This window comes from Ochotona princeps, chromosome Y (assembly GCF_030435755.1).
Source record: "Ochotona princeps isolate mOchPri1 chromosome Y, mOchPri1.hap1, whole genome shotgun sequence".
In the NCBI taxonomy this organism is placed as follows: Eukaryota; Metazoa; Chordata; class Mammalia; order Lagomorpha; family Ochotonidae; genus Ochotona; species Ochotona princeps.
In genome coordinates, this window is record NC_080866.1 from 31,292,849 (window position 1) to 31,312,626 (window position 19,778).

The window sequence follows — 19,778 nt, forward strand, 5'->3', positions numbered from 1 at the left end:
GAGTGCTCAGAGGGCTGAACCTTGAGTATTGAATCAGGAAATAAATGGGGGAGGGTTATGATCAAATATGCTTTTTTAAAAAGATATTTATTTTATTGGAAAGTCAGATATACAAAGAGAAGGAGAGACAGAGATGATTTTCTGTCCACTGATTCATTTCCCAGGTAGCTGAAATGGCCACAGCTGAGTAGATACGTAGCCAGGAGTCAGGAGTTTCTTCTGGGTTTCCAAAATGGTTGTAGGATCCCATGGCCTTGGACCATCCTCTATTAATTTCCCAGGCCACAAGTAAGGAACTGGATGGGAAGTAGGGCTGCCTGGATTAGAACCTGCACCCATATGGGATCCTGGTGCATGAAAGGCAAGGACTTTAAAGGCTAGGCTACCACCCCAGGCCTGATCATATATGCTTTTAAAATCTGTCATCTTTCCTCACTACTTTCCAACTATTCCCCTTCAAATTTGGGTACTGAACTTTTGCCATTGAAACAGTTTAGAGTGATCTCTAAAAGTAAAAAATAATAGTTTACAACTATATATTAACCTTTCCATAGGGATTTTGTAATTTTGCTTCTTCCAAATGGCAGCTATGCCACAACTGATAAACTATCAGTGTGTGTGAGTGTGTGTGTGGGAGGGATATGTGTACAATCTAATTATAGTTATATCATCTGCTAAGCATGCGGGCTCTTACTGGCTCTTAGAATTGCAAGTCAGGGAACACATATTCTAGTGGGAAGGAGGCTATTTTTGACAAATAAATATTGTGTGACCCATCACAAGTTCATACTATGATCATTTCAGCACAAGATAGGGTTGGTTGCAAATGCAGTTGATTGAGGTTTAAGCATGGGAACACCCAGGGCAGAGGAAGGAGCTATCAGGAGTGGTGGCCAACCCTAAAGGCTCTGCACCACACAAGTGTGGGACTGTCTTCCGTTATCACTATGAGGAAGACCACTTTTTCTAAACCAACTGGTACCCCCTTAAAGTGAAGAGAATAAGCCAAGGCATTGCTGTACAGAGTTCATGGCATGTGCTTGTAAAGGCTGAGCGTACTGCCTGACACAGTAGGCAATGTAAACTGAAAGCGATTTCTTGATGGACGTGCAGGGTTCCACCCTTTAACACATTCAGTGACTTCTGGAGCTCTGCCTTAACGAAAAAAAAAAGTCTGAATCACCACAACAAAAAATTTATGAAAGAATATGCTCTTGGAAGCCTGACTGATGATTAACTGTTGGTAGGAGTTGTTTTTGGTAATACAGGACTCTTAGGAAAGAGACATACGGGATGCTTTTCTGTGAGAGGGGTTTCTGTAATCACATCTAGGATTAAAGCCATGTTGGGCATTTTTACCTCTGTATCTGACCACTGCAAGGGAAAGCTGAATCCAGGTAGTCATTTCTTTGATAATCATTTAAATTTTTTTTTTTTTTGTAAAAGGCTGAGAGAAAGCTCATTCTTTTCCCACATGCTTGTAGCATCTAGGAATCAGAGAAGTCCAAAATGCCAGGAGTCACAGACTTTCAGCTTGTTCTCTCATGAGTGACAAGAACTCAATGACTTGAGCCATCATCGCTGCCTTTGAGGATCCACATTTGCAGCTATTGGAATTATGAGCAGAGAGGGAACATGGATCCAGGCATTGGGATACAGGAATGTGGGCATCCTAATTGATTGCTACTTCCCATTCTCTTCCTCCTCTTTATTCTTTTCAACATTACTCAAGAGGGAAGAAGAGATACAGTGATGGAGAGAGACTCTTATGTGCTGGTCATTCTCCAAGTGCTTTCAACAGATGGAGCTGAGTCAGGGCCGAAATCAGGATGCAGGAGCCAGGATTTCAGCATTGGCATTTCCTGTCATGAAACCCATCTGTTAAATCATCCCTAGGGTCCCTTAGGGTCTGCAATGGTAGGAAGCTGCACTGGGGACATGGAGCTGGTTTTTGCATACAGATACTCAGATGGGGGAACAGACATCTAGACCATCAGGACAAACTTCCATCCCTCAGGCAGCCAGATGAGGGTGCCTAGGGTAGAATCCCTGACATGTTCACATACATGATGCTGGCTGCTGCGGCAGCTGAAAAGGGCAGAGCCAGAGTGCTGTGTAAAGGCTGCGTTCAGTAGTTTTGACAGGAGACAGTCACAGCGACTTGGATGTGCTCACCTGAACCAACTCACTGCGTGGCTGTGAACATGAATGCTTGGAACCTGAAGGTGACAAATGGGAGGAATGGGAAATACAGAGTTTTCAATTGGAATTCTAAATGACTTTTGTGATAGGACTTATTCACAATGCTGCATGCATTTCAGGCTTTTTCCTAATTCATGTGTGGGAAGAGAACCAAACACATGGCTCTGTGAATATTAATGTCCTGTAACCTCCAAATACAAATATCTACTGCAGTTTTTCTCTAATCAACTTGGAGAAATTTGCTTATGTTGCAGATAATGGTCTTCTTCTTGTTTGTGCCGCGTACATATTTCACATGCCCAAGTTCAGGCTTTTTGTCCACTCTCCGCTTCTTGTCACTGTTAATACCTTCAGCAAATCACAAGGGTAGCTTGTGATCCTTCAAAGTACCCTGACTTAGAAGGAAAACTGCATAGGCAGCATCAGAGTGTTCTGACTTCCAGTTACCAATTCACCTTTCCAGCCTCTCCTCTTTCTCTGGCCCTTCATGACCTACTTACTGCTTGCAAGAAAAAAGTGCCTCCAGGACTCCAGGGATGCCACTGTGTTAGTTTCTGCAGGCTGTTGCTCACATCCTGCTCCTTGTAAAAATGCCCTCGACAGCTCATTGCCATCCCTCACCAGCTCACTGCCATCCCTCGACAGCTCACTGCCATCCCTCACCAGCTCACTGCCATCCCTCACCAGCCGTCATTCCATCTAAGGATCATGTGCTTGTTAAACCTTTCCTTGTTTAGTTCTTACGCCAGGTTTCCATGGGAGCTGGACTCTAGTTTTTGTTCGTTTGTTTGTAGCACATCTCAGTGTGTAACAAAGTTGTTTCACAAGCATCTTTGTAAAAACCACCACAAACATGTGGTTGGCAGGCCATGCGGATTTGTGCAATGAGTGAATGCAACTATTTTTCCATCTGAGGTCCCCTTGAAAATGCTCCCATTCCCTCCTCCTCCCTTGCTGCCATGTCAGATATCCTCTTTGCGCACAGCACTGAATCCTTCACCCAGGACAAAATGGTCTCAGAAGTGTCTCTAAGCAAAGCTTGTGCTTTGTGACTTTAAGATCTTTTAGCTGGATGTGAAATGTTCATGAATTTTAGCTCAGCTCCAGGTGGCTGTTTATATCAGCTATCAGAGTACAGAATAGTAATAATAGTGATAATAATAATATTTATTATAATAATAAGTCCTGGCTTTTCTGTTTGATTTTTTTGTTTGTTTGTTTCACAGGGCAATATCACGTTTTCCTGCTCTGAACCATCCATTGTTCCCATCACATTTGTCAACTCCACCAGCAGTTACTTGCTGCTGCCCGGCACCCCACGAATCAATGGGCTCTCAGTGAGTTTTCAGTTTCGAACATGGAATGAGGACGGGGTGCTTCTGTACACAGAGCTGTCTGAGGGTTCGGGGACCCTGCTGCTGAGACTGGAGGGCGGCATCCTGAGACTCCTCATCCAGAAAACCACCCAGCTTGTCGCAGAAATCCTCACAGGTATGTGTGTTGATGCCGCCCAAGATGGCTTCTTGTTCAACTACATTAAGAAAGAAGGCTCTCACTGATACACACAAAGGCTGGCTCTAAGGTTCATGGAAAGGCCCAGCATTTGTACAGCTGCTCCAGTCTATAGAGGCAGCACTATTGTTCTTGTCAGGAAAAACTTTTTCTTAAGTGAAATTCACATTAGGTATGTGAACTTCAACTGGTGGCCTAATTTCCTTACCCCTTCAACATCCTCATTAAAGAAGTGGCGATAAGAATTCCTGAGCCTGGTGCAGTAGCCTAGTGGCTAAAGTCCTCACCTTACATGCACCAGGATCCCATACGGGTGCCAGTTCTAACCCTGGCATTCCTGCTTCCTATCCAGCTCCCTGTTTGTGGCCTGGGAAAGCAATCAAGAACAGCCCAAAATCTTGGGTTCCTGCACGTGCATGGGAGACCCAGAAGAGCATCCTGGCTCCTGGTGTCAGCTCAGCTCAGCTCCGGCTGTTGCGGCCACTTGGGGAGTGAATCAATGGATGGGAGATCTTCCTCTCTGTCTCTTCTCCTCTCTCTGTATCTGACTTTTCAATAAAAATACATAAATCTTAAAAAAATTATTGATTAGGAATATTTAGTGTAGCAGTGTTCACTGACAGAGCACTCAGGTATGTGTGCCCCTCTAGACTGGATCTGAAGTGATTGGAATTCTCGCTGCCCTCACTCATAGAAGGGAATGTTTTCTAGTTGGTAAGTGATGAAGCAAAGCAACAGAAATGGCTCCCACAATGACATGTTTATGAAAGACAGAGCTAATTTTTTTTCACAACTCTCAATTCAATTTCAAGGAAAAAATGAAAAAAAAGTGTCAAGAAGCATATTGTAGTGACTGACATGGCCCAAAGTGTTGAACTGCAGCATGTGATGCCATATAAGTTACTTTGAAAACCCAGAAGTTTCATGTCACTTCCAACTCTTTGTTAATGAGTCTGGCAAAGTAGCAGGAGATAGTTCAAGAGTCAGGGTCCCTGTCACCCACAGAAGTTTGAATGGTCTCCTGGTTTCATGTTGGCCTAGGTTTTTCAGCCATTTGGAGAGTGAACAAGCACTTGGAATCTCTCTCTCTCTTTCTGTATCTCTGACTTTCAAATAGGTAAACAAATCAATGAAAAGATATATCTTTATTTAAAGTATACATTCAAACATATACTTAAAATACATTTATAATATGTGTTTTGAAATAATTTATAAGCAATACTATATATTGCATCTGGATATAGCAGAACATTTTAAGATGTATATGTGTATTTATTTAGTTACTTAAAAGACAGAAAAGCAAAAACTTATGTCACAAATGGCTACAACATGCAGGGCTTGGCTAGCCAGAAGTCAGAATCAGGACCCCACACAGAGGTTCCACAAAGATGACAGTGTTCCCATACCTGTAATCTCCTCTGCCTTCCCAGGGAAATTAACAGGGAGCTGAATGGGAAGGAGAGTAACTGGGGCTTAAACTGGTGTTCCAGTAGGAGATGTCAGTGTTGCAAGAGGCATGTTGACTTATTGCAACACAACACCAGCCCCAAGACTGCCTTTGGTTTTGTTTTGCTTTTAATGATCTGGAAATGGCTGATACTTTGGAAGCTCCATTTATACTTATGGTAATGTACTATAGACATTAATTTGTACCAACATGCCAGAACCTGCACTAGGGACTGAGGCATGATGATCAGCCCATGGATCGTTTGAGATTCCGCCCTGAATGAATCTTCCTCAGGTTTCATTCTGCTGTGTACCCAGGGCCAACATCAATCATGAAGGACTAGACTGCCTGATTTTCCTTACATTTAAGAACCCTTCCTTTCCTCCTGAATTGTGAGAGTATAATCAATCAGATAAAAGGAAATTCATAAATAGTAATTATATATATATAGCTTGATAGTGAAGGCCATGGAATATTCTTAATGTCAATAAGGGAGATGAAGGGCGAGTTGGATATCTGAGAAATGCAGGAGTGGCTCAAGCTGGGAACCAGAAAAATAAACTTGAAGGCAGCCTTTCTTCTGTCCTGTGGTCCTGTTTAAACATATCAGCTTTTGCTCATGCAAATATGAGCGCAGTAATTACCAATGGCTATATACTACAGGACACTAAAAGTTTTGATTGCTGACACCTTACCCCAGCTTCTGTTGGTGAGGATTTTAGCGGTCACTTGGGTATGTGATTCGTACTCAAACCTCACTTGACCTAAAGTGCAGTCATCGATGGGGCTTCCTGCAGGGAGCTCTGCTTCTGAGCTAAAACTTAGAGTTGCAAGTGGGGCCAGGACATCCACTGCCAATCTCATTCTCATGGTCTCTCTAGAAAGCAGCCTGCAGAAAGTGACACGGAACACCCAAGAGAAAACAAAAACAAAAACAGCCCTTGAAAACAGTACTGTTGGAGGCAGTGGCTCAATATTCTCCTGTCAGTTTATTCATTCCAAGTGGAAGATGAAGTCAACTTCATGTTCATATAGAAAGGATTGTATACACACATGGATATCATCAAATGTGGATCAATAGGTCATGTTCGAGATGGCCTGTTCCAGGAAATTAAAACTGGGGATTGGTATTTGCATTGTGGTTAAGACTTCATTTCAGCTGCTCACATTCCCTAATAGAATGCTAGAGTCTGAGTTTGGCCTTGTTACTAGCTCCAGATTCCTACACTTCACACTCAGGGAGGTTGCAGGTGAAGGCTTAAGGTGTTAGGTGTGCGTTGCCCACTTGAGAGACCTGGGCTGACTTTCTCAAGCTCAGCTGCTGTCATCATTTATGTAAGGAATCAGTGGGCTGAGATCATTCCTTCACTCGGTCTCTGTCTCTGCTATTCCAATGCAATAAATAAGGAGGGCAATGATAGCCATTAAAGCAGATTAAGATGTCTCAAATTCTCAGATATCTTAAGTAGCTATTTAACAAATTCCCTTTTCTTCCATTCTGACCTAAGATCTAAAGGTAGAAGGGCTTCATTCTAAGAAGTCACAAAAGCTGAGAGTGAATTTGTACAGTCAGTGGAGTTTTATAAAACTCATTCGATTTCTAGTCATGGTGGTAAGTTAACCACTCCGAATTATATTTTCATATTCAGAGTTATAAAAGTTAAACAACAGAGATGCCTGGCACTTTCTTCCTTACTTTTAGGGCTTCATCTTGTGTGCATGATTTTCATGGGGAGAAGGGGGAGGAAATTTACTGTTTTCTGAGTTGGCAATCTCAGAGAAATACTCAAACAGCCTTAAAATAGAAGATATCTGAATTGAGTTGTTCTGGGGATAACGTGTCATAAAAATAAACTGTATGTTTTTTGAATCAGAAAATGTTCATCCTAAAGTTGCTTATTTGAGCTCTCAAGTCCATGGTGGTTACAATATATCCCATTGCTGCCCAATACAAAGTGGATATTCACTTCTATTTTTAAAATAATACAAATGTAAGGGTTATTAAAAACAAACAGTGCTTGAGAAGAAAGTGCTACAGTTGTATATACCATAGGCTATTTAGGAAAATATGCTATTTGAGATTTAAAGGTAGGTCTTCCCGAAGCATTTTTTCAGTTAACCTTATTTCTGCAACTAAATGCCAGACACAGCCACTCACAGAGCAGGTTATTTCGGCTCACAGATTTGGAAGTTCAAAGCCCATCACTGGAGATTCCTCTCACTGTGTGTCTGATGAACACAGTGCATGGGGAAGTGCCTGCAGAGAGAAATCACCTGGAAATCCAGGAAGCTGATGTATGGGGTGAAAACTCAATCGTGTGTGTGTGTGTGTGTGTGTGTGTGTGTGTGTGATATCTCTCTCGCCCTGTAGAACATCCAGAATACATTCACAGGGACATACTCTGAGAATCTCACCAATCTACTTTCCCACCACACACCATGAGCTGATTGTGTTTCTACCATCTCAGCACCATTGATTTATGGCTTTGGGGACTAAATGTCTGCATGAGCTGGGGAGCCAAGTCTATTGAGCCAACAGCATCGGGCTAGTTGGGATTCATACAAGATGAGAAGGCCATTGACTTTCTGGTCTAACCTCAGCAAAGGCTGTCTACAGAATATTTTAAAGCAAGTGATGCATATCTATCAACATACACCCTACACAAAATATTTACTGAGTATCTAGTATATACTTTTTTCACATTTTTTTTATAGTTCAAGGCAGATTCCTTAGTAGGACTGTCTTCAATGGACCAAGGCTACTAACTGACGTGAGGTCAGTCTTAGGAATCTGTTTTACAAGACCTTGCCCTACCGTGCAGGGCCATTTACATTCTACTCATACCTAGTGCTCTTCACCCCATGTGGAGATGTGGGACTGGCCTTGGAATAGGGAACACCTTCCAGGAGCCTTGTACTGCACTGCCTTTTCAGGAAACCAAAATTCACTTTGGTAGTTTACATGGAAGAAAAATTCGGGAACCTGATGACCCAAGCACAGGATGGAAAAAGAGAATTGAACAAGTGTAGCAAGTGGAGGTCATTCCTGTAGGAATTCCTGAATCCTAGTGCAGGAGTGCAGGGGGCAATGACTTGGAAAGGCTAATACCTTGAGTAGACCACATGTTATTCCAAACTCTGTTCACATTCCTCTTTCACCAAGCCAGGATGATAGAAGCAATAGTTGAAGGTTAAGTTAAAGATATAACAGACAATTACTCAGCTGCATGTCTGGCAGTTGATATTGTTTAGACGAATTCCCAAAGTTTTCAACTCTCTAGCTTCCTTGGGGAGAGGAGAGGATAGGTGTTTCTCTGATGTCATCCCAAATCCCACCATGGTTGATTACTCATTGTAAATGGTGGGGGTAATATGCATGATGTATCTTCCATGTGTACCCAAATCATTCAACCCAGTGGTTTTTTTTTTTTGAGTTTGGGTTCTCACGTGCTTGGAGGCCCTGCTCCTCCAGGTATTTAGTCACAGTTCATTAGGGTGGGGGAAAGCAAACATTTAGATGCCAAAGTTGTGGTCTTTGTATTTTCCTAAAGGATCAGCCTCCAAACCAGCAGATTTGAAAAAGGCCCGTCCCTCCAGACTCATGCATCTGCTGACCCTGCATTTTCAGGAAAATGTGGGTGAGGTTTCCTTGAGACTTTCAGGCAAGAGTGAACACTTTTTCCCAGAATCACCAAATCGCTGAGGGATGCATTTCTAACAATTTGCTGGGTCCTACCTCTATGGTCGGACTGTCTTAAAGCATCTCCTAGAAAGTTCAGAATTGGCTGAAGCCTGCAAAGGTTGTAATGGGCAGGCAAAGGGAATGGTTCCAGCCAGACCTAGAACCAAGTTCTTGGTAGTCCTGTAGCCAGAGTCTCACACATCACAGTTTTAACAGCCCCTTTCTCCAAGTGGAAGTCAAAATCAATCCAAGGAACACTGTAGGAGACTACTGAGTTCCTTCTTTCTACGGGTGTTCTTGACCACAGTCACTCAACTCCTGCTTGTGTCCCAGCTGCAGAAAGCTTGAATCAGGGTGGGGAGGATTATAGTACCCTTTCTTTTCTCTTCTTTTCTTTCTTTTTTTTTTTTTTATTTGTGGGTAGATGACTTGAGGATAGCTGCAACTCTAAGCAAACATAGCACACCCTTTTATGATGAAAATAGTTTCTGGCTAATCCCTACAGAACGTCTTAGTTTTCTTTTCCTGGCTTGAGATTTTATCAGCATAGTAAGTAGACTTTGCCCCCTATTAAAAACCATTGTCAATCTTGATTGAATTTGAACTGTAATACTGCATCAAGGTGGAGGAATCCACCAGGGGGGAGGGGCATGCGGAGGGGTGGGGGGATTCCCAGAGCCTATGAAACTGTCACATAATGCAAAATAATTAATAAAAAATTTAAAAAAAACATTGCACATTTATATCAACATTACTACGTGTAAGTTTCATGGTTCAACAACGTGGCCTGGGGGTCTCAGATCCCATGCCCTCCATGTTTTCCTTAGACAGTTATGTCATTAGGGAGTGTTCGTGGACCCCATGCAGCTCTAGTTTTGCATTGGCAGACATGGAAGTAATTCAGAGAGCAACAAACTTAAGGGTAGGAGCAGGGGCTGTGCCCCTATTGCTAGTATGTGCCACAAGGCAGATTCTTGGCTCTGATTCTTTATAAAATCAAACAACTGATTTTTTTCCGGAGTGTGGTCATAGACAGGTCAGGGCATGAATAATGGAATGGGGTTTGTGCCCTTGTGAGCCCTTCTTCCCCCACCATATGTATCTTTGAAGAAAAGCCTCTTGGGTCAAGTCTTTTCCACATTTTCCATGTTGGGCTTTGAGAGTTGTGAGTACTCATATTGAGGACACTTGATGTTGGATCATCCTCCATTAACAGATTCATACTAAAAACCTATCCTGTGTGTGGGAGTTTGTTAAAAACAGAGGGTAATATAAAAAATGCTGCAATGGAGGGGGTAATATATATGTTTTGATTCTTCTATAAATCTGAAAGCTTTTATGTTGGATGCCCACACAATCAGAGCTTCTAACATCACTGTGAGAACTGCTATCATGTGGTAATCTTCCACAATTCATAATGGAAAGGAGCTAAAATCAAAACAAAATCATTTCTACTTCTTTATCATGTTTATTATTTTAACGAAAAAAAGGAAAAGTTATATTTATATTATATATAAAACAATGAACAACATTCTCATTTTCCCCACTTGGATACCACAAGGTGATTCCCCAAATATCCCCCCTAGCCCAGTAACACCAACCTGTTATCAACATATATGCTCAGGCCCAACCCCCTTTCCACTGGACCATAAATGGTAGGGGTTTCACTTGTGATTTTGAGGAGTCTTCAGATTTGAGAACCACTTTGTTGCTTCATTTCTGCCTTTTACATGTAGCAACATTGTTGCTTGGGGGAAATTCAGTGAGTGCCTGAGGCTGTGAATTTTCTGTTTCCAGGAGCCAGGATTTAATCGCAGGTTTCTGAGATTCCACAATCTATGCAAATTTTGCTAAAGAACCACAGATGCGAGAAAGGCATTCAAGTGGCCAGGATGTGTCCAACAGAGAAAGAGAGAGAGAGAGTGGGGGGGGGGGGGAGAGTGAGGGGGGAAGAGAGAGATGAGGGGAGAGAGAGGGAGAGAGGGAGAGGGAGAGAGGAAGAGGGGAGAGAGAGAGAGAGAGAGAGAGAGAGAGAGAGAGAGAGAGAGAGCGAGCGAGAGCGAGAGAGCCTTCCTTTGTTTGATTCATTCCCCAAACAGGTGCAACAGCCAGGTCTGGGCTCCAGCAGGAACAATGAATTCCATCCAAGAATTTCATTTGTGTTGCAAACGACATCTCTTGTTTCCTTCCCAGTTATATCAGTTAGCAAGAATTTGTAGTAGCAGTGAGGCAGACAGGACTTGATCCAGCACTCTTAAATGCAATGCGGGCATTACAAGCAATGTCTGAACCTGTGCCAACACAGCAGTGGCTCTGGATGCGAACATTTTGCGATATTTGAGCAGGAACTTAAAGGGTGAGCTGGGTTGATAGAGGTCAGGCCAGGCCCCTTCAGGGACTCTGGTAACAGATGTTAGACTGGGACAAATTGCGGGTGAGGTACTGGGCATAGGTTTGGCTGGATAAGAAGGACTGTACTGAGGCATCATCACTAAAATCAAATTTAAGATAATGTCAGAGGGAACAGAAAGCAGTTTAAAATTTGTGTAACAACCTTAATAATAGCCGATCTTTATGTAATGTTAATGAAATGGCTAGGCCGTTTTGCATGTGTGTGTGTATGTATGTGTATATGTGTGTGTGATTTTTGATACAATGAGACAATGAAGCACGTAACTTTCTAAAAACATATATTCATTTATTTGAAAGCTAGAGTTAGAAAGAGTAACCTTTCATCTGTTGCTTTATTCCTGAAATGGCTGCAATGGCTCAAGCTGGACCAGGCTAATGCCAGAAGCCATGAACTTCATTTGGGTCTCCCACATGTGGCCCATACACTTAGCCTATCTGCTGTTACCCTCCTATGCCATTAGTGGGGAGCTGGATTGGAAATAAAGCAGCCAGGACAGGAGTCAGCCATCATTTGCAAAACTGGTATTGCAGGTGATGGCTTTACCAGCTATGTCATGATACCAGCCCCTAGAACAGGAAATATTGACTCCATTGTACAAAGAATGAAGTTGAGACCTAGGGGTATCATACACCTTTCTCAAAGTCACATAGCCAACACTTTTTCCCTTCCTTTGTCTCAGACTGTGTCTCATTAAGAAAGCAGAGCTTGGGAAGAACACAAAACTTAAATCTGATAGAAATAAATAAGCTTGAACAAATGCACCTGTGTTCTGTTAACAACCTTATCCATTCCTCTCACTGTTTTCATAAGAAAAGTGGGTCATTATCTTGATGAAATGGTACTGCTCCACTGTGTGAGAAAGGGCGTTGAGGCACCTTGATTCATAAGAAAGAGAGCTGGCCAAGTGCACGCTAGCACCTCATTCAATTCTGTCCCCGTGCTCTGAATCCCACTGTCACTGCGTCCCTCCCAGCGTCACTCTCAAACACTAGTGGTAATCTATAACATCGATTCTGACAACACAGCCACTTCCATGTGCCTGGTGAGCTATCACGGCATTTCCAAGGAAGAAGGACTCATGCCAACAGCAATGTTTGTAAGACTGGGGTGTCATGTGAACATCCAGGGAGTACTGAGAAACGTTCATCAAAATCCCTACACAACTAGATCATCTTCCCTGAGAGATGTTGGGACTAAGAACTTCAGCTGTTTTAGAAAACACAGAATGCAAGGAAACCTGTGCTTATGTTGGAAACACAAGAGCATGTTGATTTTAAGATTTTTCAGGTCAGATGTGAGAGATGGAAAACATGTAAAATTAATTATTCAAAGAAATAGATGGTCCCGGTTCATTCATGCGAAGCGCCTCTCCGTGAGCTCTCCTTCAACACTCAGCTGGGGATTTTCCATCACCCAGTTTTCAAATTCTCTGGAGTGCTACCTTCTGCAATTCAATTCCACCTTCACTTTTTTTCGCTCATCTTGACTCAAAAGATGAGGGATGACTCATCTTAACTCAAAAGAATGAAATTCTAGGGCATGGTGCGATAGCCTAGTAGCTAAAGTCCTCATCTTGAATGTGCCAGGAACCTATATTGGTGCCAGTTCTAATTCTGGTGGTCCCGATTCCCATCCATCTCCCAGCTTGTGACATGGGAAAGCAGTTGAGGATGGTGCAAAGCCTTGGGACACTCCACTGGCATGGGAGACCTGGAAGAAGCTCCTGGCTCCTGGCTTCAGATTGACTCAATTCTGGCCTTTACGATCGCTTACGGAGTAAACCATCAGTTGGAAGAGCTTCCTTTCTGTCTCTCTTCCTCTCTGTATATTTGACTTTATAATGAAAATAAATAAATCTTAAAAAAAAAGAATTAAATTCTACCATTTACAACCAAATGTTCCCAACTAGAGTACATGACGCTGAATAAAATAGGTCAATTCCAAAATGACAAATATCTTACATTCTCGCTGATACAAGGCAACCTTCATGTGAAATCCATGGCCCTTTCAATACTGTTTTTGTTACATCTCATGGGTTTTAATCATTTCTTCATTGACGCATAGGTTATTGTTTTCTTCTTCAAGAAGCATTGTTTTCCCCAAGTTTTTTGTTTGTTTGTTTTTCATTTCTTCAGTAACACATTGGTCATTCAGTGGCATGTTATTTAACTTGATGTTGTAAATTTCCTATTTTTCTTCCTGTTGTTGATTTTGTTTTATGGCTTTTCGTTTAAGGGGTTGTATGAGAACTGTATAATAGAGACTATCATATTCATATGTGAAGATACAATGCACTATGCATCTCTCCTTCTGTATCAAAGATAGACTTCCAATGCAACTGTTAAATACCTCCTCACAATAGGATGCTGGAGTGTTTGCCATTGTCCATTCCTACGATGTCAGAATACACATAAAGAGAAGAATGATGGCTTATGACTATGTGTGAAGGACTCTACTACTGGAATAATATGGGGAAAACAGTGGGAGTGTGTGAAGGTTTGGGGAGAGGGAAAGGAAAATTCCAAAGCCTGTGAAATCGCAAAGTCTGTGAAACTATCACAAAATCACTTTTAAAAAGGAGAAAAGACTAAAATATTTCAAAACTGCTTTGTTTTTGGGCCAAAAGGAATTCATTGTTTGTCTCTTATAAGCACTATTTATAGCTACAGTTGGAATAGAAAAGTAGATGAAGAAGAACAGGAAGGAGGAGGAGAAGGAAAAAGAAGATGATGGAATTGAAAATATTTGGAGGTGGGGAAAATGTAAATCTCACTGACAACAGATCACCTATTTTTGCAATGAAATTTAAAGTTAAAGTTAATTTTATGCCATTTATAGTTTGAATGAAAATTTCTGAGGAAGTTGATAGAACTCAAATCAGGCCTTGTGGTAGTAGTGTGTATTACACTACTGAATGTAGGATTGGATCCGTCTGTTCCTATGTTCTCTGGTATTTCTTGCATGGTTATCGGGGTGTGTGTGTGTGTGTGTGTGTGACTATGTATTTTTACTTATCAGTGTTCATGGGTTCCATTGAATTTACATTTTTACAGTGACATAAAGCTACTAACTTGCCTTCAAGTGGGAATAAACCAGATTGTCTGGTGGTGAATCTCATTTTTGCATTTTAGCCCAACTGGGGGCACAGTTATCATGTAACACTTTCCTGTATCAGCTCCTTTGGTTATCAAGTGCATTATGTAATTTAACATGCTCAACAGCATCAAGATAATACTATTCGTTCTCCTTCTTGAAGTTTTGGCAAGGATTATGAGCAGAAAGATGAAAGTTCTCAGATGTAAAAGTAAGAGACAGAAATGAATGCAGTTCTTGGCAGATCAGCAGCTAGCTTTTAGAAAATCCAAATACAGGCATGAAAGGATGGCACTTCTTAAGCTACATATATAATCTATCTTATGTTCAGGGCATATGACTGAAATTTCCACTTGATCTAACAAGAAACATTCAAAGCAAGGCACAATGGTTATTGTTCAAATGTTCAAATTTGAATTGTGTGCATTCTTTAGAAAATCCCAACCTGGTGCAGTCACTACCATTGCTACTTGTTCTAGATCTGATAATTGGTGTCACTGTCCACTATTTCCTGGTTTTATTGTGTCTCAGAAGAGTGCATTGTAACTTTGCTGCCCATAAGTGGATGAGGCTGTGGGACCCTTGTGCCCTCATCTTATTAACCCTACTTATGTGAATCTTATAGACCAGATGAGCAGTTCCTGGTATTCTGTATGTTTTTCCTGTTGAAGCAAATATCACCAGGAGTTCCCATGGATACACAGGGAAGGCAGGTCAGAGTTGACATCAAGATCTTCACAGTGAACCTGCACTGCAAAACTAGCAGATGGCCGGTGAAATGTGCTAGAATCTGATGTATAACACTCTTGAAAATGGTATTATTTGAATTTAATAACTACAAAAAATTTAAAATGTTTATGAAAATAAATCACAACCAAGAAAACGAATAAACCCCTGCAGTTGCCACAGCTCCGTCCCAACACAGCGGTTCTGGCCTGGAGGCAGGATTTTTCTTTGCTATTGCATGCAGTCTGGCACTGGGTAGCTCTGTCACCTGAGGGCTTATAATAAATGCAGAACATTATTTACTCAGACCTACAACATCAGCACCTTCTTTATCATCAAAGTCTGAGAATGGTTCCATCCATAATGGGGTATACTGGAGCAGTGTCCTGAAATTTAGCTGTGGTATGCCTTTCAATGGAGAGATCTCCGTGCTATTAAACACAATCATGCAGACAACAACAATCCTTTTATCTCACTGTGAGCAAGAAAGTCGCTCCAGTTTGGTCTCCCCGGAAACCCAGAACCCATCTGTAAACTCTGAGGTATATTCCCATTCTGTCAGAGTTCGAACAGCACACTGAGCTACACAGCTGGAGACCTGCACTCAGTCCGAGCTCTTTTGTCACAATGACCTGCAATCCAGCTAACAAGGAGTCTTGTCCTTTGTGGCCTTTTTTGGTTCTTTATTCCTCAGGGAGTGTAACTGCTACATGGAGTTACTTTACTTAATGCCAACCACTTCTTCTATTGAAAATGTTTTGCTGGGTCAAGCTGATTATTTCTCATGATTCTTTTTTTTTAAGATTTATTTATTTTTATTGCGAACTCATATACATATATATATATATAATATATATAATAATATATATATATATATATATATATATATATATATATATATATATATATATATATAATATATATATATATGGAGAGACAGAAATATCTTCCATCTGATGATTCATTCCCCAAATGACCACAATGGCTGGTGCTATGCTGAGCCAAAGCTAGGAGCCAGGAGCTTTTCCGGGTCTCCCACGCAGGTGCAGCATCCCAAGGTTTTGGGCTGTCCTAGACTGCTTTCCCAGGCCACAAGCAGGGAGCCAGATGGGAAGCAGGGCTGCCATGATTAGATCCCGTGCCCATATGGGATCCTGGCGCGTTCAAAGTGAGGACTTTAGCTGCTCGGCCATGGCACCAGGCCCTCTCTTGATTTTTAATTTCTCATTCCTTAAGGAATTGGGCTTTGAAGAGTGCCCAACACCTCTGATCTCCCAGTGTTGCAGAACAACCACGTTACTTCATTTGAGGTGTAGCTACACAATTCCAAACTTGCAAAAGTTTGCCTAACACACAGATAATACATTTGTGATATCAGAGTGGGGAAAAGAAGGAATATTTGTTGTAAATTACACGGCATAGCTATCCAAGTAGTTGGAGTAAATGTTCCTACAGATTCAGTTGGGGCTGTGTCCATGGTTCATGGTTAATCTGTAAGGTTCATGACCATCTTTTCACTGGTCATGATGGTGATGACATGTTCTTCAGGGAATTTTTATGACAATTAAGCTTCAACTGGTCTTGGGAATTCACTACTTTGGACCTAGAGTTTCCTTGCCTGGACCTGGAATTCCTCTAGTTTAACTCCTTAGACAATACTGGCTAATGAGGCTTGATCCACTGGAGAAGCGAATGCCTATGAGTCTTGGGTCTAGAGCCTTGTAGCACCAAGAGTGCCATCCCTTCAGTTTGATGAGTTACTTTTGATTAAAGACAGAACCAGACAGATCCTTGGGCTGGGGAAGAAGCTGGGTTCCACTTGAACATGATAGGAGTTTGATCTCATAAGCTTTGGGTTTGCAGTGTAGTGGAAAACGGAATGTCCTTTTTTTCACTTCAGTTGCATCAACGCTCCATGGAGAGAGAGAGAGAGAGAGAGAGAGAGAGAGAGAGAGAGAGAGAGACAGAGAGAGAGAGACAGAGAGAGAGAGACTGTATGGTCTGGGCACCCTCTTGAGCTCCAGGACCACTGCTGTGAGATGCCCTACAAACTCATTCGTCCATCTTGCTGGTTCATTAGCTGGAGGAATCCTCAGCAAGGATCCACAATTGACTTCTTGCTTGAACTAGACCTTGGGTAGATTTAGGGAGCTGACTTCTGACACTTTTCATTCACTGTATCCCTAAACAACTGCATCTGCTGTAATTACAACATGTTTCATTTATAATGAAGATCCATTATAAATAATGGGTAAGATAGGATTATGATAATTGTCAGAAGGGAGAGGTTTAAAAAGCTTTCAGAAAAGCTATTTGACCAAAACAAGATCAATGCAGTTGGCTGCTAATTAAAGTAAACAGACAAAGCAACACAGTTTAGATGGTTTCTAATATATTAGCCTCATTAATCAGCTTATAGCACTTTTCATTTTGAGAAGTATTGAAACTTTTTTTCCTCTCCTGCCGAAGGAAAACAATATGGAAATTGAAACTGACCTTCAAATGTGCACAAAAAGGGGGAGAAGGGAGTGAGGTGTATTAACAAGTTATGGAACCATTAGTCCTATGGGGAGCATCATTGATAGCAGATGTCTCATTCATTTAAATCCTCAATTTAACTGCCAGGAAAGAAATGTACCAATACTTTAAAAATGTGTATATAGAAGAGAATCACATAAAGAGGGGAGGGCAATTTGAGAGAGAACGGAGAGACCACACGCTTATGTTCGCTGATTCATTTTCCAAATATCCACAATGGCCTGGGCTCCACCAGCCAAAGTCAGGAACCTTGAACTTCATCGCAGTCTCCTATAAGGTCACTTGAACAATTTGTCACTGATTTCTTAGGTTTATTAACAAGGAGCTGGATAGGTGGATGAGCAGCTAGGACTCAAACTTTTGCTGCAATATGGCATATTAGTGTTGTCAGCTGTGGCTTAACCTGTTGGTCTGTTAATACTTTTTTATTTATGTACATAGGGTATTTTGAGGTGCTGATCTATTTAACAACAACTGATAACTGAATTCTTAAAGATCATATTTATATAATAAATATATATAAAGGTCATTTGCCTAAAGACTGCAGACCATGGGCTTATCACACACACAGTACTAACTTGTTTAGACAGAGAACATTTTCTTTTAAATTTTGCAACTATTACAAGACATAGAGGGGCTAGATGGCTATAATGGACAGTAGTTGTCAGGAGTGTATTATCTGATGGGCTTTGTTCCAAAGAGGCAAAGGGCTGGCCCACTCAGTTGTACTTGCTGGGTATAATGAAGATGCCGGACAGTCTGCCTGCCCATGGTGCTCTGGCTGGTGATCCGGAGCATCAGGAGCTTTATGAGTTTCTGTAGTTATAGGGTTACTACACACCTTGGAGGTCACCACCATGCTATGCACTGTCACTCAGAGAGGACTGGCACCTTGCAAGGCCAGCAAGCATGTTCTCTATCACCACTGGATGCACATGGACCTGGCCTCATGACTTAAGTCTTTGCTTTTGTCCAGCAAGTCTCATCCTGGGGCTGATTCGAAGTCAGGATTTCAGGTCTGCAGAAGGAGCCCATCAACCACTGGGGCAGATGTTCTGTGCCCACAGAGGGTGCCTCCTATGATTGGCAAGGTTTATTTTTGGCTTTAAACAATAACTTTGAATTTCTTATGACTATACTTTTGATGTCTTGGTTCTTTATACATGTGATCTCCTGGTTCTCTAGTTTCTATTTTTTTTTTTGACATTTAAGATTTATTTATTTTTATTGGAGAGGCATATTAGAGATAATGTGATACAGAGCAAAAGATCTTCCATCCACTGGTTTACTCCCCAAATGGCCACAATGGCTGGAGAAATGGATCCAAGAGCCAGGAGCTTTTTCGACAATGCAGATGCAGGGTCCCATGGCTTTAGGTCTTTCCAGGCCACAGACAAGGAGCTGAACAGAACTGGAGCAGCCAGTTGAGTCATTGCTTCAGCCCCTGGATGGCAGTTCTTTGTGCCTGTTCTTTTTTTCTTCTATGTGTCCATCCTTGTCTCAGAACATGATGGGCCAGTCTCTACTGCTTTCCTAGGCCACAGCAGGGAGCTGGATTGGACATGGAGCAGTTGGGATATGAATAGGTGCCCATATGGGATTCCGCTTATGCGAGGTGAGGATTTAGCCACTGAGCCATCGCACAGGGCCTGGTTCTCTAGTTTTATTTCCTTCTTCTTTAGAAAGTAGGTTTATACAACTATTAACATATGTATAAGTCAGGCAGATTTTAACTACCTGTCTAAGGGTCTTTGAAAACTTTAGTGCACTGTATGGATGTAATTGCTAAGTATACACCTTCACGTTTCTTAAACAATGTTGATACAGTATTTTGTTTCTTTTATATCACTTTACTACATTAACAAGCTGAATGTCACATGTACTTTAAAAAATCTCAACCTCCAGTGACTGGCATTATGGCTCATTGTTATGCCACTACTTGCAAGGCTGGTATCCTGTTGTAGTCCCAACTACCCAGATTCTCATCCAGCTCGCTGCTAATGCATTTAGGAAAGAACCCAGTGATATCCCAGGTATTTGAACCCTTGCCATCAATCTTGGAGGGACTCAGATGAAGCTCCTGACTCATGGTTTTGGCCTGATCTAACCCTGGCCATGAAGATCTTTTGGAGGCCAAACCAGTGGGTGAAAATCTCCGATACTCT

General features: G+C 41.7%; 1 protein-coding gene across 1 annotated transcript in view; it reads left to right on the top strand.

The window, feature by feature from the left end:
- The first annotated feature begins 2,204 nt into the window (after nt 1-2,204).
- The window catches only part of LOC131478741 (contactin-associated protein-like 5), a 172,243-nt gene continuing 154,669 nt past the window's right edge, over nt 2,205-19,778 (top strand). The window contains exons 1-3 of the mRNA XM_058659314.1: nt 2,205-2,225; nt 3,429-3,693; nt 7,877-7,937. Coding sequence (XP_058515297.1) covers nt 2,205-2,225; nt 3,429-3,693; nt 7,877-7,937 — 347 coding nt within the window. The remainder of the gene's footprint in view (nt 2,226-3,428; nt 3,694-7,876; nt 7,938-19,778) is intronic.